Source organism: Oncorhynchus clarkii, chromosome 30 (assembly GCF_045791955.1).
Source record: "Oncorhynchus clarkii lewisi isolate Uvic-CL-2024 chromosome 30, UVic_Ocla_1.0, whole genome shotgun sequence".
Taxonomy (NCBI): Eukaryota; Metazoa; Chordata; class Actinopteri; order Salmoniformes; family Salmonidae; genus Oncorhynchus; species Oncorhynchus clarkii.
In genome coordinates this window covers 42905430-42927880 of record NC_092176.1, presented here as the reverse complement: position 1 = coordinate 42927880, position 22451 = coordinate 42905430, and the positions used below count along the sequence as shown (strand labels likewise).

General features: G+C 43.6%; 1 protein-coding gene across 1 annotated transcript in view; it reads left to right on the top strand.

Annotated features, from left to right (window-relative positions):
* The window catches only part of LOC139389360 (WD repeat and FYVE domain containing 3), a 234931-nt gene that overhangs the window by 95145 nt on the left and 117335 nt on the right, over positions 1–22451 (top strand). The window contains exons 16-20 of the mRNA XM_071136061.1: positions 848–931; positions 2941–3118; positions 3492–3706; positions 11030–11142; positions 17824–18064. Coding sequence (XP_070992162.1) covers positions 848–931; positions 2941–3118; positions 3492–3706; positions 11030–11142; positions 17824–18064 — 831 coding nt within the window. The remainder of the gene's footprint in view (positions 1–847; positions 932–2940; positions 3119–3491; positions 3707–11029; positions 11143–17823; positions 18065–22451) is intronic.

The window sequence follows — 22451 nt, the reverse complement described above, 5'->3', positions numbered from 1 at the left end:
TAGCATTAGCCTCCTGGTAGTGAGCTGTAGCATTAGCCTCCTGGTAGTGAGCTGTAGCAATAGCCTCCTGGTAGTATGCTGTAGCATTAGCCTCCTGGTAGTGAGCTGTAGCATTAGCCTCCTGGTAGTGTGCTGTAGCATTAGCCTCCTGGTAGTGAGCTGTAGCATTAGCCTCCTGGTAGTGAGCTGTAGCATTAGCCTCCTGGTAGTGAGCTGTAGCATTAGCCTCCTGGTAGTGAGCTGTAGCATTAGCCTCCTGGTAGTGAGCTGTAGCATTAGCCTCCTGGTAGTGAGCTGTAGCATTAGCCTCCTGGTAGTGAGCTGTAGCATTAGCCTCCTGGTAGTGAGCTGTAGCATTAGCCTCCTGGTAGTGTGCTGTAGCATTAGCCTCCTGGTAGTGAGCTGTAGCATTAGCCTCCTGGTAGTGAGCTGTAGCATTAGCCTCCTGGTAGTGTGCTGTTGCATTAGCCTCCTGGTAGTGAGCTGTAGCATTAGCCTCCTGGTAGCATTAGCCTCCTGGTAGTGTTCTGTATAATTAGCCTCCTGGTAGCATTAGCCTCCTTGTAGTGTGCTGTGGCATTAGCCTCCTTGTAGTGTGCTGTAAAATTAGCCTCCTGGTAACATTAGCCTCCTTGTAGTGTGCTAGCTAGCTATGCTCTGAGCGCTCTTTTCTTTCAGCCTTCTAACTAACATCTTCCTCTTTTCTCTCTTTCCTCTCTTTCTCTCTTTTTCTCCTCTAATCTTTGGCACTGCCTGGCTGTGTGTTTGGGCTGTGTGCTACTCTTGTCCATCCATGTTTGTCTGTGTGTGTGTGTGTGTCCTGAATGTGTGTGTGTGCTGTGTTCAGTCGTGCGGAGCAGGTTCCCCCCTGCCTCACTCACGAGACCTCCCTGCCATCCCCCTGGGGTACGCCAGCGCTCGCCAGGAAGAGGTAGCTACTGCGCTCTGCACTCCTCTTCCTCATCCCGCTCTTTCGCTCCTCTTCCTCTGTCATGCTACTTTCTCTTTCCCCTATGTCAGCTATTGCTGCTATGTCATGTAGCTCCCTTTCCCTTATGTCAGCTGTTGCTGCTATGTCATGTAGCTCTCTCCTCTCCCTTATGTCAGCTGTTGCTGCTATGTCATGTAGCTCTCTCCTCTCCCTTATGTCAGCTATTGCTGCTATGTCATGTAGCTCCCTTTCCCTTATGTCAGCTGTTGCTGCTATGTCATGTAGCTCTCTCCTCTCCCTTATGTCAGCTATTGCTGCTATGTCATGTTGCTCTCTTTCCCTTATGTCAGCTATTGCTGCTATGTCATGTTGCTCTCTTTCCCTTATGTCAGCTGTTGCTGCTATGTCATGTAGCTCTCTCCTCTCCCTTATGTCAGCTATTGCTGCTATGTCATGTTGCTCTCTTTCCCTTATGTCAGCTGTTGCTGCTATGTCATGTAGCTCTCTTACCCTTATGTCAGCTGTTGCTGCTATGTCATGTTGCTCTCTCCTCTCCCTTATGTCAACTATTGCTGCTATGTCATGTGAATTCCTCTCCTCTTGTTCTTTGCATTCTGACCCATTTCTTTCTCTCTCTCTCTCTTATCCTCCCGCTCGTTCTTTCTCCCCTCTCTTTGTTCTCTCTCTCTCTCTCTCTCTCTCTTATCCTCCCTCTCGTTCTCTCTCCCCTCTCTTTGTTCTCTCTCTCTCTCTCTTATCCTCCCTCTCGTTCTCTCTCCCCTCTCTTTGTTCTCTCTCTCTCTTTTCATCCTGGTTCTGCTGACCCCTTCCTTTAAAGCCCTCTCTCCTCACTGCTCTGTAGGGGAAACCAACCCACCGGTTGTATCACTTCCATGACTGCATCAACGTGGCTATTTTTCTCTAATTAAATGAATACAGGCCTGGGTGTGAGTCAGTGTCAACTCTAAACTGACTTAACCTTTAAACCTCTCGTGTTTAATCTCTTCATGTTTTAATCACTTTTACAGAGACATTTTGTTAATCAACATTTCAGTTTTCAAAGTAAAAATCCAGAGTTTAGCAAAATAGGTGATTTTATTCCATGATCCCTTTTGAAAGGAAAGATTAGGACATCAATTCTGGATTTATTTTCCCTCTCATCGGACTCAACCCCACAATATTTTGGCAACACATTATTTAGATAGTCCCCAATAGATACTGAGTATAGCGAACATTAAGAACACCTTCTTAACATTGAGTTGTATCCCCTTTTGCACACAGAACAGCATCAATTCGTCGGGGACATGGACTCTACAAGGTGTCCAAAGCGTTCCACAGGGATGCTGGCCCATGTTGACTCTACAAGGTGTCGAAAGCGTTCCACAGGGATGCTGGCCCATGTTGACTCTACAAGGTGTCGAAAGCGTTCCACAGGGATGCTGGCCCATGTTGACTCTACAAGGTGTTGAAAGCGTTCCACAGGGATGCTGGCCCATGTTGACTCTACAAGGTGTTGAAAGCGTTCCACAGGGATGCTGGCCCATGTTGACTCTACAAGGTGTCCAAAGCGTTCCACAGGGATGCTGGTTCATGTTGACTCTACAAGGTGTCTAAAGCGTTCCACAGGGATGCTGGCCCATGTTGACTCTACAAGGTGTCGAAAGCGTTCCACAGGGATGCTGGCCCATGTTGACTCTACAAGGTGTCGAAAGCGTTCCACAGGGATGCTGGCCCATGTTGACTCTACAAGGTGTCGAAAGCGTTCCACAGGGATGCTGGCCCATGTTGACTCTACAAGGTGTGGAAAGCGTTCCACAGGGATGCTGGCCCATGTTGACTCTACAAGGTGTGGAAAGCGTTCCACAGGGATGCTGGCCCATGTTGACTCCAATGCTTCCCACAGTTGTGTCTAGTTGGCTGGATGTTCTTTAGGTGGTGGGCCATTCTTGATACACACAGGAAACTGTTGACTGTCACTAACTACTAACTTACTGTCACCGAAAACACAGGCACGGCTACCAGGGCACATCAGGCCCCCCTGCAGGGGTCCGAGCCTTGACGGACCTAAACATGAAACTACAACTGGCCAACTCTTCCTCCTCCTCGGACTCGGTGGTCATCCACCCTGGGGCGGGGCTAGCAATGTTGGACCTGCTGGCCTCCGTCAGCTCCGACAGCCAACCAGAGGTAAGGAAGTGCCGAGGAGGCCACACCCACTTCTTGTGTCCCTGGTCTCAGGATGAATGTGTTACTTTCTCTCAGTGGTACTAGTCGGTAAAAATTGAATAAAGTTTACTACCATTTCCTCTTAGTCCAAAAATGAGGTGAATGAGGAACAAGAGTTGTACAAGAGTTCCATTTCCTCCCTAAGAGTTGTACATGTCTGAATATCTGTGTATGTTCCTGGTTTAGCTGTGTCATAACACTAGTCTAGCTTTTATATGACAAAGACTTACCCTTCAGCAAGATGCTCCAAGGGTTCAGCTCGTCTGTCACAAACGTTAAAGACACCAAAACTTAACTATTCATTTCCCTTCCCTCCCTCCCTCTCCCTACCCAGCATGCTCTGGACCTTCAGCTAGCAGTAGCTAACATCCTGCAGCTGCTGGTCCACAGTGAGAGAAACCAGCAGATCCTGTGTGAAGCAGGTCTCCACAGCAGACTACTGCAGCGCTGCAGCCTGGCCCTGGGAGACGAGGAACACCCCCTACACCCACCGCTGCAGAGGATGTTTGAGAGGCTGGCCTCGCAGGCCCTGCAGCCTATGGCCCTGAGGTGAGGGTGGGATGCAGGCAGACAGAGTCTCTCACTCACACACTCACTCACGCACGCACTCACTCACTCGCTCACTCGCTCACTCACTCACTCACTCACTCACTCACTCACTCACTCACACACTCACACACTCAACTCACACCCCGCAGGACCAGATGTGGCACATCATTATAAGTCCATTTACCTCTAAAATATTTACCTCATCACAGATTTAATTGCACACAAATAGTAAACAGAGCTCTCTGTCACTAAGGGCTGGCATAACCCCCATAACCCCCATAACCCCCCTAATAACCCCCCATAACCCCCCTAATAACCCCTAATAACCCCCCATAACCCCCCTAATAACCCCCCATAACCCCCCATAACCCCCCTAATAACCCCCCATAACCCCCCATAACCCCCCTAATAACCCCCATAACCCCCCATAACCCCCCTAATAACCCCCCTAATAACCCCCCATAACCCCCCCATAACCCCCCATAACCCCCCTAATAACCCCCCATAACCCCCCCATAACCCCCCTAATAACCCCCCATAACCCCCCCATAACCCCCCATAACCCCCCTAATAACCCCCCATAACCCCCCTAATAAACTCTTAATGATGTCGATGGTTCTTTTACATAAAAGGGAAATAATCGGTTTTGACAGGTTTTATTATTATTTAGAGGAGTCTGGGTGGAGTCACAGTTGGCCTAATTTGCTGCATGGCCGGTCAGCTGTGATGCAGGATAGGATACAGACAGTTGGGCTCGAGACACACACACGCACACGCACACGCAGACACAGACACACAGAGCCAGAGAAGAAGTCATCTGACTTTCTTTCTTATAAAAATGAACAATGATCCTCTGTAGACTCTCCTGTTTCTCCTCTGTAGACTCAAACAATGAATCAATTCATAATAAAATGAATCAATTAGCCCATTTAAAATGTTTATTTTACTCCGTAAGATAATTAGCAATATGCAAGAGACTACAGTTGGACCGTGTGCCATGAAGTATACTGTGTTTCGCTGATTTAAGGTCAAGGACTGGTCATGAGAAGCCAAATATCAAAGCAAGTATTATTTAATGACTTCTGGTAGAAAACAAATCAATTGATTCACAATACAAGGCATAACGGCGTAATGTACGAGGCAAGAGGCATTATTTTAAGCGTATAGATACGAAAGTTGACTTACAAGGACAAAACGTGAACAAAGAGATGCCTTTTAGATGTCTAGGAAATGAGAATGGATCATCCCATCCTTCCTCCTTGGACCTGATACAGGATAAGAGAGAGAGAGAGAACAAAAGGCATTTCATTCCATTTAGAACAACTGAAGGTGTTAACCTTTTCAACCCAAAATCAGCCACCGTTGGCCAATCAAACGATACCAAGTTCACAGAGTAACCTGACCACCAAGGCCCAGTCTCCACAGAGAGTCACAGCATTTAATGACTTGTGTGGCAGATGAGACCAATGGGAATGAGACAGAATTCCTGAGAAGACAATGAAAACCTTTTTGCGTTATTGAGTAATTCAGAGTTCACCTTGTCCAGATACAAGTTACCACAGAGATCCTACATCTATATAGAGAGCATCAGAGTTCACCTTGTCCAGATACAAGTTACCACAGAGATCCTACATCTATATAGAGAGCATCAGAGTTATCCTGAGGACAAGTTACCACAGAGATCATACATCCATATAGAGAGCATCAGAGTTATCCTCAGAGGGCAATTACCACAGAGATCCTACATCTATATAGAGAGCATCAGAGTTATCCTCAGAGGGCAGTTACCACAGAGATCCTACATCTATATAGAGAGCATAAGAGTTATCCTCAGAGGGCAGTTACCACAGAGATCCTACATCTATATAGAGAGCATCAGAGTTATCCTCAGAGGGCAGTTACCACAGAGATCATACATCTATATAGAGAGCATCAGAGTTATCCTCAGAGGGCAGTTACCACAGAGATCATACAGGTAGCCTAGTGGTTAGAGTGTTGGACTAGTAACCAGCAGGTAGCCTAGTGGTTAGAGTGTTGGACTAGTAACCAGCAGGTAGCCTAGTGGTTAGAGTGTTGGACTAGTTACCAGCAGGTAGCCTAGTGGTTAGAGCGTTGGACTAGTAACCAGCAGGTAGCCTAGTGGTTAGTGTTGGACTAGTAACCAGCAGGTAGCCTAGTGGTTAGAGCTTTGGACTAGTAACCAGCAGGTAGCCTAGTGGTTAGAGTGTTGGACTAGTAACCAGCAGGTAGCCTAGTGGTTAGAGTGTTGGACTAGTAACCAGCAGGTAGCCTAGTGGTTAGAGTGTTGGACTAGTAACCAGCAGGTAGCCTAGTGGTTAGAGCATTGGGCCAGTAACCAGCAGGTAGCCTAGTGGTTAGAGCGTTGGGCCAGTACCTGAAAGGTTGCTAGATCGAATCCCCTGACTAGGTACCCCCTTTTCCCTTGTAATAGTGTTGTAGCTGTGGTAAAACCATTATAACTGACTAGGTACCCCCCTTTTAATAGTGTTGTAGCTGTGGTCAAACCATTATAACTGACTAGGTACCCCCATTTTAATAGTGTTGTAGCTGTGGTAAAACCTTTATAACTGACTAGGTACCCCCCTTTTAATAGTGTTGTAGCTGTGGTAAAACCATTATAACTGACTAGGTACCCCCCTTTTAATAGTGTTGTAGCTGTGGTAAAACCATTATAACTGACTAGGTACCCCCCCTTTCCCTTTTAATAGTGTTGTAGCTGTGGTAAAACCATTATAACTGACTAGGTACCCCCCTTTCCCTTTTAATAGTGTTGTAGCTGTGGTAAAACCATTATAACTGACTAGGTACCCCCCTTTTAATAGTGTTGTAGCTGTGGTAAAACCATTATAACTGACTAGGTACCCCCCTTTCCCTTTTAATAGTGTTGTAGCTGTGGTAAAACCATTATAACTGACTAGGTACCCCCCTTTTAATAGTGTTGTAGCTGTGGTAAAACCATTATAATTGACTAGGTACCCCCCTTTTAATAATGTTGTAGCTGTGGTAAAACCATTATAACTGACTAGGTACCCACCCCCCTTTTAATAGTGTTGTAGCTGTGGTAAAACCTTTATAACTGACTAGGTACCCCCCTTTTAATAGTGTTGTAGCTGTGGTCAAACCATTATAACTGACTAGGTACCCCCCTTTTAATAGTGTTGTAGCTGTGGTAAAACCATTATAACTGACTAGGTACCCCCCTTTCCCTTTTAATAGTGTTGTAGCTGTGGTAAAACCATTATAACTGACTAGGTACCCCCCTTTCCCTTTTAATAGTGTTGTAGCTGTGGTAAAACCATTATAACTGACTAGGTACCCCCCTTTTAATAGTGTTTTAGCTGTGGTAAAACCATTATAACTGACTAGGTACCCCCCTTTTAATAGTGTTGTAGCTGTGGTCAAACCATTATAACTGACTAGGTACCCCCCTTTTAATAGTGTTGTAGCTGTGGTAAAACCTTTATAACTGACTAGGTACCCCCCTTTTAATAGTGTTGTAGCTGTGGTAAAACCATTATAACTGACTAGGTACCCCCCTTTTAATAGTGTTGTAGCTGTGGTAAAACCATTATAACTGACTAGGTACCCCCCTTTTAATAGTGTTGTAGCTGTGGTAAAACCATTATAACTGACTAGGTACCCCCCTTTTAATAGTGTTGTAGCTGTGGTAAAACCATTATAACTGACTAGGTACCCCCCTTTTAATAGTGTTGTAGCCTTTTAATAATTTTGTAGCTGTGGTAAAACCATTATAACTGACTAGGTACCCCCCTTTCCCTTTTAATAATTTTGTAGCTGTGGTAAAACCATTATAACTGACTAGGTACCCCCCTTTTAATAGTGTTGTAGCTGTGGTAAAACCATTATAACTGACTAGGTACCCCCCTTTCCCTTTTAATAGTGTTGTAGCTGTGGTAAAACCATTATAACTGACTAGGTACCCCCCTTTTAATAGTGTTGTAGCTGTGGTAACACCATTATAACTGACTAGGTACCCCCCTTTTAATTGTGTTGTAGCTGTGGTAGCACCATTATAACTGACTAGGTACCCCCCTTTTAATAGTGTTGTAGCTGTGGTAAAACCATTATAACTGACTAGGTACCCCCCTTTCCCTTTTAATAGTGTTGTAGCTGTGGTAAAAGCATTATAACTGACTAGGTACCCCCCTTTCCCTTTTAACAGTGTTGTAGCTATGGTAAAACCATTATAACTGACTAGGTACCCCCCTTTCCCCTGTAATAGTGTTGTAGCTGTGGTAAAACCACTATTACTGACTAGGTACCCCCCTTTCCCCTGTAATAGTGTTGTAGTTGTGGTAATGCCATTTTAACTGACTAGGTACCCCCTTTTAATAGTGTTGTAGCTGTGGTAAAACCATTATAACTGACTAGGTACCCCCCTTTCCCTTTTAATAGTGTTGTAGCTGTGGTAAAACCATTATAACTGACTAGGTACCCCCCTTTCCCCTGTAATAGTGTTGTAGCTGTGGTAAAACCACTATAACTGACTAGGTACCCCCCTTTCCCCTGTAATAGTGTTGTAGTTGTGGTAATGCCATTTTAACTGACTAGGTACCCCCCTTTTAATAGTGTTGTAGCTGTGGTAAAACCATTATAACTGACTAGGTACCCCCCTTTCCCTTTTAATAGTGTTATAGCTGTGGTAAAACCATTATAACTGACTAGGTACCCCCCTTTTAATAGTGTTGTAGCTGTGGTAAAACCATTATAACTGACTAGGTACCCCCCTTTCCCTTTTAATAGTGTTGTAGCTGTGGTAAAACCATTATAACTGACTCGGTACCCCCCTTTTAATAGTGTTGTAGCTGTGGTAAAACCATTATAACTGACTAGGTACCCCCCTTTTAATAGTGTTGTAGCTGTGGTAAAACCATTATAACTGACTAGGTACCCCCCTTTCCGTTTTAATAGTGTTGTAGCTGTGGTAAAACCATTATAACTGACTAGGTACCCCCCTTTCCCCTGTAATAGTGTTGTAGCTGTGGTAAAACCATTATAACTGACTAGGTACCCCCTTTTAATAGTGTTGTAGCTGTGGTAAAACCATTATAACTGACTAGGTACCCCCCCTTTCCCTTTTAATAGCGTTGTAGCTGTGGTAAAACCATTATAACTGACTAGGTACCCCCCTTTTAATAGTGTTGTAGCTGTGGTAAAACCATTATAACTGACTAGGTACCCCCCTTTCCCTTTTAATAGCGTTGTAGCTGTGGTAAAACCATTATAACTGACTAGGTACCCCCCTTTTAATAGTGTTGTAGCTGTGGTAAAACCATTATAACTGACTAGGTACCCCCCTTTTAATAGTGTTGTAGCTGTGGTAAAACCATTATAACTGACTAGGTATCCCCCTTTACCTTTCAGTTGGACAACTGACTAGGTATCCCCCCTTTCTCTTCCCATATAGATAGCTTCAGAGTTCTCCTCGGTGAACACTTTTCAGATACCAGACCAAAGTTAATATTTCATTATTCAATCACACATTCAATAGTCGGTCCTCTTGATACTGTAACAGAGATACATTCAATAGTCAGTCCTCTGGATACTGTAACATAGATATAGTCAGTCCTCTGGATACTGTAACAGAGATATAGTCAGTCCTCTGGATACTGTAACAGAGATATAGTCAGTCCTCTGGATACTGTAACAGAGACACATTCAATAGTCAGTCCTCTGGATACTGTAACAGAGATATAGTCAGTCCTCTGGATACTGTAACAGAGAGATAGTCAGTCCTCTGGATACTGTAACAGAGAGATAGTCAGTCCTCTGGATACTGTAACAGAGACAGATTCAATAATCAGTCCTCTGGATACTGTAACAGAGACAGATTCAATAATCAGTCCTCTGGATACTGTAACAGAGACAGATTCAATAGTCAGTCCTCTGGATACTGTAACAGAGACAGATTCAATAGTCAGTCCTCTGGATACTGTAACAGAGATATAGTCAGTCCTCTGGATACTGTAACAGAGATATAGTCAGTCCTCTGGATACTGTAACAGAGATATAGTCAGTCCTCTGGATTCTGTAACAGAGATATAGTCAGTCCTCTGGATACTGTAACAGAGATAGTCAGTCCTCTGGGTACTGTAACAGAGACACATTCAATAGTCAGTCCTCTGGATACTGTAACAGAGATATAGTCAGTCCTCTGGATACTGTAACATAGATATAGTCAGTCCTCTGGATACTGTAACAGAGATAGTCAGTCCTCTGGGTACTGTAACAGAGACACATTCAATAGTCAGTCCTCTGGATACTGTAACAGAGATATAGTCAGTCCTCTGGATACTGTAACATAGATATAGTCAGTCCTCTTAATACTGTAACAGAGATATAGTCAGTCCTCTGGATACTGTAACAGAGATATAGTCAGTCCTCTGGATACTGTAACAGAGACACATTCAATAATCAGTCCTCTGGATACTGTAACAGAGACTCATTCAATAGTCAGTCCTCTGGATACTGTAACAGAGATATAATCAGTCCTCCGGATACTGTAACAGAGAGATAGTCAGTCCTCTGGATACTGTAACAGAGATATAATCAGTCCTCTGGATACTGTAACAGAGAGATAGTCAGTCCTCTGGATACTGTAACAGAGAGATAGTCAGTCCTCTGGATACTGTAACAGAGATATAGTCAGTCCTCTGGATACTGTAACAGAGATATAATCAGTCCTCTGGATACTGTAACAGAGATATAGTCAGTCCTCTGGATACTGTAACAGAGATATAATCAGTCCTCTGGATACTGTAACAGAGAGATAGTCAGTCCTCTGGATACTGTAACAGAGACACATTCAATAGTCAGTCCTCTGGATACTGTAACAGAGATATAGTCAGTCCTCTTGATACTGTAACAGAGATATAGTCAGTCCTCTGGATACTGTAACAGAGATAGTCAGTCCTCTGGATACTGTAACAGAGATATAGTCAGTCCTCTGGTTACTGTAACAGAGACACATTTTGTCCCCTCGGAGGGGGAAGGGCTGACTAGTCCATTGTCCTTTGTGTTGACCTTGTGTTTCTGGACCATTTGCCATGCAGCTCCAGGTGACAGAGAGCATATCAATTAAGGCCGAGTCTGCAATGATGTTTATTGTTCTTCAAAAGGAGGAAATGCGTCCATGTTGATCCCTTTGGAAATAAGTGTTTTCATTCAAGTTTTCACGTGTCATCCACTGGGATTCAACATGCACATCTTGTCTACGTATGTTTTCTTGTCACACCAAGATAAACATAATTTTTTAAAATTCATATTGTTTCTCCCCCGCAGAGAGTTCCTCCGGCTGGGCAACCCTCTAAACTGTGGCGCCTGGGACAAGAAGCTGCTCAAACAGTATCGTGTCCACAAACCCTCCTCCCTTAGCTACGACGCAGAGATGAGAAGTAAGACACCACTCTCAATGTTGTGTGTGTGTGTGTATATATATATATATATATATATATATATATATATATATACACACACACACACACACACACACACACACACACACACACACACACATCTATACACACATACACACACACATCTACACACACACACACACACACACACACACACACACACATCTATACACACATCTACACACACACATCTACACACACACACACACACACACACACACACACACACACATCTATACACATACAGTACCAGTCAAAAGATTGGATATAGCTACTCATTCCAGGGTTTTTCTTTATTTTTACTATTTTATACATTGTAGAATAATAGTGAAGACATCAAAACTATGAAATAACATATATGGAATCATGTAGTAACCAAAAAAGTGTTAAAACAAATCAAAATATATTTTAGTTTCTTCAAGTACCCACTGTTTGCCTTGATGACAGCTTTGCACACTCTTGGCATTCTCTCAACCAGCTTCACCTCAACCAGCTTTTCCAACAGTCTTGAAGGAGTTCCCACATATGCTGAGCACTTGTTGGCTGCTTTTCCTTCACTCTGTGGTCAAACTCATCCAAAACCATTTCAACTGGGTTGAGGTCAGGTGATTGTGGAGACCAGGTCATCTGATGCAGCACTCCATGACTCTCCTTCTTGGTCAAATAGCCCTTACACATCCTGGAGGTGTGTTGGGTCATTGTCCTGTTGAAAAACAAATGATAGTCCCACTAAGCGCTAACCAGATGGGATGGCGTTTCAATGCAGAATGCTGTGGTAGCCATGGTGATTAAGTGTGCCTTGAATTCTAAATAAATCACAGACAGTGTCACCAGTAAAGCACCATCACACCTCCTCCTCCATGCTTCACAGTGAGAACCACACATGCAGAGATAATCCGTTCACCTAATCTAATGTCCATTGCTCGTGTTTCTTGGCCCAAGGCAAGTCTCTTCTTCTTATTGGTGTCCTTTAGTAGTGATTTCTTTACAGCAATTTGACCATAAAGGCCAGATTCATGCAGTCTCCTCTGAACAGTTGATGTTGAGATGTGTCTGTTTCTTGAACTCTGTGAAGCATTTATTCGGGCTGCAATTTCTACAGTTAACTCTAATGAACTTATCCTCTGCAGCAGAGGTAACTCTGGGTCTTCCTTTCCTGTGGCGGTCCTCATGAGAGCCAGTTTCATCATAGCGCTTGATGGTTTTTGCGACTGCACTTAAAGAAACTTTCAACGTTTTTGAACATTCTCCGGATTGACTGACCTTCATGTCTTAAAGTAAGGATGGACTGTCATTTCTCTTTACTTATTTGAGCTGTTCTTGCCATAATATGGACTTGGTCTTTTACCTTGTCACAACACAACTGATTCGCTCAACTGCATTTTTTTACTTTTAACAAGGCACACCTATTTATTGAAATGCATTCCAGGTGACTACCCCATGAAGCTAGTTGAGAGAATGCCAAGAGTGTGCAAAGCTGTCGTTAAGGCAAAGGGTGGCTACTTTGAAGAATCTCAAATATAAAATATATTTTGATTTGTTTAACATTTTTTTTGGTTACTACATGATTCCATATATGTTATTTCATAGTTTTGATTTCGTCACTTAATATTGGGCTCCCAAGTAGCGCAGCGGTCTAATGCACTGCATCTCGGTGCTAGAGGTGTCACTACAGATACAGCCTGGATTCGAACCAGGGTATCACAGCCGGCCGTGATTGGGAGTCCCATAGGGCGGCGCACAATTGGCCCAGCGTCGTCCGGCTTTGGCCGGGGTAGGCCATCATTGTAAATATGAATTTGTTCTTAACTGACGTGGCTAGTTAAATAAAGATGAAATAAATTAAAATATATATATACAATGTAGAAATAGTATATGAGGAAAATTGTTATTTAGCCTTACTGCTATCAGCCCATATAAATGCAGTGAAAAACAGATTCACTGCATGGAACAACAGATCTTTATAGATGCAGAATAAGGCTTTATAGATGCAGAATAAGGCATTATAGATGCAGAATAAGGCATTATAGATGCAGAATAAGGCATTATAGATGCAGAATAAGGCTTTATAGATGCAGAATAAGGCTTTATAGATGCAGCGTAAGGCTTTATAGATGCAGAGTAAGGCTTTATAGATGCAGAATAAGGCTTTATAGATGCAGAATAAGGCTTTATAGATGCAGAATAAGGCTTTATAGATGCAGAATAAGGCTTTATAGATGCAGAATAAGGCTTTATAGATGCAGAATAAGGCTTTATAGATGCAGAATAAGGCTTTATAGATGCAGAATAAGGCTTTATAGATGCAGAATAAGGCATTATAGATGCAGAATAAGGCATTATAGATGCAGAATAAGGCTTTATAGATGCAGAATAAGGCTTTATAGATGCAGAATAAGGCTTTATAGATGCAGAATAAGGCTTTATAGATGCAGAATAAGGCATTGTGTGTGCGTGCGTCATAGAAAGTGTTACCAGAAAGTTTTTCTGCAGAGCGAGATGGACAGGAGGAAAGACGTGCAGTTTGAAAAGGCCAACAAATTACTCCCAGCAAATTTATTTTTCCTTTTATCCTCCTGCTGTTAGTTGATCCATTCGGTTGTATCCAGTCAGTTACTGTAGTGGAGAATAGATTGAGGGGTTTTTGCCAGGAGATGAGCTTTCTCTAGCTTTAATTGCCAGTGGAAATGACGTTCTGGAGACTGTAATCCTTCCACGATTGCACACCAGAAGGAGCTTATTGTAGCGTTATTGAAATGTTGCTGCAACCTAAACCGACGACGTTATGTGGGCTGCTTCCTAGACCTCGACTAATCACCTTCAGATAATTACCTGAGGTGAATTTGTCCGTCAGTGCTGAGTGATTAAACTTTCTGTTATTAAACAACTAATTGACTGACGTCGGTTCAGTTACTTGATTTCCATTTTTTTATTTTTTATTTTAATGTTTATTTTTTAGGCCAAGGCGCCATTTCTCTAGAGATACTGCCTGAGCAGAGATGATTACTTTAAGGAGAGCACATAGAGAACCTAGATGATCTGGCTGGCTGATACTGCCTGAGCAGAGATGATGACTTTAAGGAGAGCACAGAGAGAACCTAGATGATTTGGCTGGCTGGCTGGCTGGCTGATACTGCCTGAGCAGAGATGATGACTTTAAGGAGAGCACAGAGATAACCTAGATGATCTGGCTGGCTGATACTGCCTGAGCAGAGATGATGACTTTAAGGAGAGCACAGAGATAACCTAGATGATCTGGCTGGCTGATACTGCCTGAGCAGAGATGATGACTTTAAGGAGAGCACATAGAGAACCTAGATGATCTGGCTGGCTGATACTGCCTGAGCAGAGATGATGACTTTAAGGAGAGCACAGAGAGAACCTAGATGATCTGGCTGGCTGGCTGGCTGATACTGCCTGAGCAGAGATGATGACTTTAAGGAGAGCACAGAGATAACCTAGATGATCTGGCTGGCTGGCTGGCTGGCTGGCTGGCTGGCTGGCTGGCTGGCTGGCTGGCTGATACTGCCTGAGCAGAGATGATGACTTTAAGGCGATCACAGAGATAACCTAGATGATCTGGCTGGCTGGCTGGCTGGCTGATACTGCCTGAGCAGAGATGATGACTTTAAGGAGAGCACAGAGATAACCTAGATGATCTGGCTGGCTGATACTGCCTGAGCAGAGATGATGACTTTAAGGAATGAACATGAATAAAGTCATGACATAAAACCTAAGTAATATACACAACTGAAATATTATTTCATAGTCATTTCCTGTTTCTCTATTGATGTCTACCCAATGTGGACCTGACAGAGACAATGGAACATTTTCAATGTTTTGGCAATTGAAAGTTCAATATTTTTGGTCTTTTAATAAATAAAAAGCTCTACAATCATTACAATGTCATTATTTCATAATGCATTTAAGCATTTTTTTTTTTAACAAAACCAACTTTGGGAAAAACAATTTTTTTAATAGCCAAACCCTAATCGAAATTACCTCAAAAAAGCACTAATCGCTCAGCATTACCTTCCGTAAAAGTTAATGTCTTGACTATCTTAATTCCAAATTAGGCACAATTTACAGCCTCTGGGTAATTTCATGTAAACCGCCAGTCTTGTCAAAGTATAATGGGAAAGCCTGAGTTTGTCAGACTAATGATCATGTTTGATTAATGTTGTCTATTTAGTAAGAAAATGTTTGCAATGTGGGAATGGTTATTTAGCTGTAGCATCAATCTCTAAATTGTCCTTCCCTAACTGTAATGGGATATTTTCCAAATGAAAATTACCTCATTTTCTCTCAATAGTCTAATAGTTCCTCCTTACTCTACTCCTAGGCCCTGTTTCAATAGTCTAATAGTTCCTCCTTCCTCTACTCCTAGACCCTGTTTCAATAGTCTTAATAGTTCCTCCTTCCTCTACTCCTAGGCCCTGTTTCAATAGTCTAATAGTACCTCCTTCCTCTACTCCTAGGCCCTGTTTCAATAGTCTAATAGTATCTCCTTCCTCTACTCATAGGCCCTGTTTCAATAGTCTAATAGTTCCTCCTTCCTCTACTCCTAGACCCTGTTTCAATAGTCTTAATAGTTCCTCCTTCCTCTACTCTCAGGCCCTGTTTCAATAGTCTAATAGTTCCTCCTTCCTCTGTTCTCAGGCCCTGTTTCAAAAGTCTAATAGTATCTCCTTCCTCTACTCCTAGGCCCTGTTTCAATAGTCTAATAGTACCTCCTTCCTCTACTCCTAGACCCTGTTTCAATAGTCTAATAGTACCTCCTTCCTCTACTCCTAGACCCTGTTTCAATAGTCTAATAGTATCTCCTTCCTCTACTCTCAGGCCCTGTTTCAATAGTCTATTAGTACCTCCCTCCTCTACTCCTAGACCCTGTTTCAATAGTCTAATAGTACCTCCTTCCTCTACTCCTAGGCCCTGTTTCAATAGTCTAATAGTACCTCCTTCCTCTACTCCTAGGCCCTGTTTCAATAGTCTAATAGTACCTCCTTCCTCTACTCCTAGGCCCTGTTTCAATAGTCTAATAGTACCTCATTCCTCTACTCCTAGGCCCTGTTTCAATAGTCTAATAGTATCTCCTTCCTCTACTCCTATGCCCTGTTTCAATAGTCTATTAGTACCTCCTTCCTCTACTCTCAGGCCCTGTTTCAATAGTCTAATAGTATCTCCTTCCTCTACTCCTAGGCCCTGTTTCAATAGTCTAATAGTACCTCCTTCCTCTACTCTCAGGCCCTGTTTCAATAGTCTAATAGTACCTCCTTCCTCTACTCTCAGGCCCTGTTTCAATAGTCTAATAGTACCTCCTTCCTCTACTCCTATGCCCTGTTTCAATAGTCTATTAGTAGCTCCTTCCTCTACTCCTAGACCCTGTTTAAATAGTCTAATAGTTCCTCCTTCCTCTACTCCTAGGCCCTATTTCAATAGTCTAATAGTACCTCCTTCCTCTACTCTCAGGCCCTGTTTCAATAGTCTAATAGTATCTCCTTCCTCTACTCCTAGACCCTGTTTCAATAGTCTATTAGTACCTCCTTCCTCTACTCCTAGACCCTGTTTCAATAGTCTATTAGTACCTCCTTCCTCTACTCCTAGACCCTGTTTCAATAGTCTATTAGTACCTCCTTCCTCTACTCTCAGGCCCTGTTTCAATAGTCTAATAGTATCTCCTTCCTCTACTCCTAGACCCTGTTTCAATAGTCTATTAGTACCTCCTTCCTCTACTCCTAGGCCCTGTTTCAATAGTCTATTAGTACATCCTTCCTCTACTCCTAGGCCCTGTTTCAATAGTCTAATAGTACCTCCTTCCTCTACTCCTAGGCCCTGTTTCAATAGTCTATTAGTACCTCCTTCCTCTACTCCTAGGCCCTGTTTCAATAGTCTATTAGTACCTCCTTCCTCTACTCCTAGACCATGTTTCAATAGTCTAATAGTATCTCCTTCCTCTACTCCTAGGCCCTGTTTCAATAGTCTATTAGTACCTCCTTCCTCTACTCTCAGGCCCTGTTTCAATAGTCTAATAGTACCTCCTTCCTCTACTCCTAGGCCCTGTTTCAATAGTCTAATAGTACCTCCTTCCTCTACTCTCAGGCCCTGTTTCAATAGTCTAATAGTACCTCCTTCCTCTAATCCTAGGCCCTGTTTCAATAGTCTAATAGTACCTCCTTCCTCTACTCGCAGGCCCTGTTTCAATAGTCTAATAGTACCTCCTTCCTCTAATCCTAGGCCCTGTTTCAATAGTCTAATAGTACCTCCTTCCTCTACTCATAGGCCCTGTTTCAATAGTCTAATAGTACCTCCTTCCTCTACTCCTAGGCCCTGTTTCAATAGTCTAATAGTATCTCCTTCCTCTACTCCTAGGCCCTGTTTCAATAGTCTAATAGTATCTCCTTCCTCTACTCCTAGGCCCTGTTTCAATAGTCTAATAGTATCTCCTTCCTCTACTCCTAGGCACTGTTTCAATAGTCTAATAGTATCTCCTTCCTCTACTCCTAGGCCCTGTTTCAATAGTCTAATAGTACCTCCTTCCTCTACTCTCAGGCCCTGTTTCAGTAGTCTAATAGTACCTCCTTCCTCTACTCTCAGACTCTGTTTCAATGCTTCCCTGTAGCAGATGAGGTGTGTTTTAACATTTCATCTCGTGTCCCACAGACTCTATGACTATATCGATGGAGGGCTGTTTTGGTCCCGACACCGTGTTCCCAGCGGCCGGTGAAGACAACAGTCAGTACCGGATCAGCCGTAGCCTGGTGCGCTCGGCCGAGGGGAGCACCGTGCCGCTCACACGCGTCAAGTGCCTGGTCTCCATGACAACGCCCCACGACATCCGCCTTCACGGCTCGGCCGTCACTCCAGCCTTCGTGGAGTTTGACACCTCGCTGGAGGGCTTTGGGTGAGAAGACGCACGGACACACACACACACACAGACACCCCACACCACACCACACACAGACACACCACACACAGACACACCACACACAGACACACAGAGACACACCACACAAAGACACACACACACACACACACACACACACACACACACACACACACACACACACACACAGGGCTTTTGGGTATACACACATTTATTTTATTCGCTGTTGTCACTGGTTGCAAAATGTTCCTAAAATTCCCTGAGATTTCCAGAAATCCCTCCCTGTGTTATTTCCTTCTGATTCTCTGAATCCTCCAACTGAGATTTCTGGCAAACCTGGGAATTTTGCGAAAGTTGTTGGAATTCTGCGACCCCTTGCTGTCGTCACTTGCACTTTTGGGGTTATTCCTTTGGTTCTGTTGGTTCCACAAGACAGATTTCATCGTGCTTGTTTTGTTACCTTCAGTTTTCCTTTTCGTTATTACATCTTTTTTATTGCATATTATTTATGTCAGGAACACCTCTCTCTGTCACAGCAGGGAGGTTATTTATATCAGGAACACCTGTCTGTCACAGCAGGGAGGTTATTTATATCAGGAACACCTGTCTGTCACAGCAGGGAGGTTATTTATATCAGGAACACCTGTCTCTGTCACAGCAGGGAGGTTATTATCCCTCTCCTTTCTTTCATGCTGTTGAAATGTGCATAAAATTGGGCAGATTTTTTTCTCAGTAATACACACACACAGGCGGACTCTGACATGCGTACACACACACACACACACACACACACACACACACACACCAGTGGAGGGAGAAATCAGAGGACGGGGGGGGTAATGGTTGTAATGGAAAAGTATAAAACACATGGGTTCTCTCTGTTACCCGTTCTAGTAATCCTGGAGTTATTGACTCTTAACGGTTACCGCCACACGGTGATGTCATTTTGAATATAGAATAGCTGGATGCAGCTCAATCCCCTTCTTTCCGCCGATATAAAGTTGGCCTCTACTCCGTGACACGGGACTTGTGAAAGCTGTCTTTTTCTACACGAGAGGATTTGGACGAGGAAACGGTCACTAAATAGTCTCTCTAAAACCAAGAAGCCTTTTGAGCTACAAACGGATAAAGATGAGACTCTCGCCAACACGACAGTGTGTCCGTGTGTTTGGGCTCTACGACGTTTCACAAACTTTACAGCAGTCGTCTGTAAACTATCTCTGTCGTGGGACAATCCTCATTTAGAAGAAAAAAAAAAATGTCTTCTCACAAAACTGACCGAACTAAAAACAGATACGTCACCAATATTAAAAGTGTAACAGGAACTCAGGAACACGAAGGTGTCTGTTATTACGCTTTCAGGGGAGTCGTCTGAAGGAACCCTATATATTCAAAAGTATGTGGACACCCCTTCAAATTAGTGGATTCTGCTATTTCTGCCACACCCGTTGCTGATAGGTGTATAAAATTGAGCACACAGCCGTGCAATCTCCATAGACAAACATTGGCAGTAGAATGTTCCGTACTGAAGAAAGTGACATCGTCACAGGATGCCACCTTTCCAACAAGTCAGTTCGTCAACATTTCTGCCTTGCTTGAGCTGCCGCGGTCAACTGTAAGTGTTGTTATTGTGAAGTGGAAACGTCTCGGAGCAACAACTGCTCAGCCGCAAAGTGGTAGGCCACACAAGCTCACAGAACGGGACCACTGAGTGCTGAAGAGCATAAAAATGGTCTGTCCTCGGGTTGCAACACTCACTACCGAGTTCCAAACTGCCTCTGGAAGTAACGTCAGCACAAGAACTGTTCGTCGGGAGCTTCTTAAAATTGGTTTCCATGGCCGAGCAGCTGCACACAAGCCTAAGATCACCATGCGCAATGATTTGGCTGATGTGGTGTAAAGGCTCGCCGCCATTGGTCTCTGGAGCAGTGGAAACACGTTCTCTGGAGTGATGAATCACGCTTCAACATCTGGCAGTCCGACGGACTAATCTGGATTTGGCGGATGCCTGGAGAAAGCTACCTGCCTCAATGCATAGTGCCAACTGTAAAGTTAGGTGGAGGATGAATAATGGTATGGAGATGTTTTTCATGGTTTTGGCTAGGACCCTTAGTTCCAGTGAAGGGAAATCTTAAAGCTACAGCATACAATTACATTCTAGATGAGTCTGTGCTTCCAACTTTGTGGCAACAGTTTGGGGAAGCACCTTTCCTGTTTCAGCATGACAATGCCCCTGTGCACAAAGCGAGGTCCATGCAGAAATTGTTTGTTGAGATTGGTGTGGAAAAAGTTGATTGGCCTGCACAGAGCCCTGACCTCAACCCCATCGAACACTTTTGGGATGAATTGGAACGTCGACTGCGAGCCAGGCCTTATCGCCCAACATCAGTGCCCAAACTCACTAATCTTGTGGCTGAATGGAAGCAAGTCCTCGCAGCAATGTTCCAACATCTAGTGGAAAGCCTTCCCAGAAGAGTGGAGGCTGTTATAGCAGCAATATTCCAACATCTAGTGGAAAACCTTCCCAGAAGAGTGGAGGCTTTTATAGCAGCAAAGGTGGGACCAACTCCATATTAATGCCCATGATTTTGGAATGAGATGTTCCCACGAACAGGTGTCCACATACTTTTAGTCATGTTGTGTAACCCAATACCGGGCTGTAAAAATTTAAAAAAATGCATAGGGGGTGAACCAGTATTCTTATATCTCAGATATAGGACAGACACTTCAAAAGGTTATTCCTTATGATATGTTTTTTGACTGTCGAGTTTTACCATGTACAAATGTGTTTTTTTTTTTATGTGTCACACAAAACAATGCCACAGATATTTTGAGGGAGCGTGCAGTGCAGTGCATGCTGACTGCAGGAATTTCCACCAGAGCTGCCGCCTCCAACGTTATTTCAGGGAGGCAAATGACAGTGGGCTGTCATGTGCCTTTTTACTGAGGAGTGGCTTCCCTCTGGCCACTCTGCCATAAAGACCTGATTGGTGGACTGCTGCAGAGATGGTTGTCGTTCTGGAAGGATCTCCTTCCAGAAGGACAACTCGACAAAGGAACTCTGGAGCTCATTCAGAGTGACCATCAGATTCTTAGCCAAGGCCCTTCCCCTCCCCCCCGATTGCTCAGTTTGGTCAGATGGCCAGCTCTTGGTGGTTCCAAACTTCTTCCATTTAAGAATGATAGTGGCCCGTTTGTTCTTGGGGACCTTCAATGCTGCAGAAATGTTAAAATCAAAATTTTCACGTGATTAGCAGATGTTATGGCGGGTGTAGCGAAATGCTTGTGCTTCTAGTTCCCAACAGTGTAGTAATATCTAACAAATTATGCAACATATACTCAATTCACACAAATTTAAGTAGGAATGATTTAAGACTATATATATGTGGACGAGCAACATTTTATTTTTCTTATTTCACCTTTATTTAACCAGGTAGGCCAGTTGAGAACACCTTTATTTAACCAGGTAGGCCAGTTGAGAACACCTTTATTTAACCAGGTAGGCCAGTTGAGAACACCTTTATTTAACCAGGTAGGCCAGTTGAGAACACCTTTATTTAACCAGGTAGGCCAGTTGAGAACACCTTTATTTAACCAGGTAGGCCAGTTGAGAACACCTTTATTTAACCAGGTAGGCCAGTTGAGAACAAGTTCTCATTTACAACTGCGACCTGGCCAAGATAAAGCAAACAACAACACAGAGTTACACATAGACAAATGTAGAGTCAGTAAGACAATAGAAAAATCTATGTACAGTGTGCAAATGTAGAAGATTAGGGAGGTAAAGGCAATAAATAGGCCATAGAGGCGAAATAATTACAATTTAGCATTAACACTGGAGTGATAGATGTGCAGACGATGATGTGCAAGTAGAAATACTGGGGTGCAAATGAGCAAGAAGATAAATAACAATATGGGGATGAGGTCGGCCAAAGGAGGAATTGGCTTTGGTGGTGACCAGTGAAATATACCTGCTGGAGCGCGTGCTACGAGTGGGTGTTACTATGGTGACCAGTGAGCTGAGATAAGGCAGGGCTTTACCTAGCAAAGACTTTTATAGATAAGCTGGAGCCAGTGGGTTTGGCAACGAGTATGTAGCGAGGGCCAGCCAACTAGAGCATACAGGTCGCAGTGATGGGTAGTATATGGGGCTTTGGTGACAAAACGGATGGCACTGTGATGAACTACATCCAGTTTGCTGAGTAGTGTGTTGGAGGCTATTTTGTAAATGACATTGCCGAAGTCAAGGATCGGCAGGATAGCCAGTTTTACAAGGGTATGTTTGGCAACATGAGTGAAGGAGGCTTTGTTGCGAAATAGGAAGCCAATTCTAGATTTAATTTTGGACTGGAGATGCTTAATGTGAGTCTAGAAGGAGAGTTTACAGTTTAACCAGACACCTAGG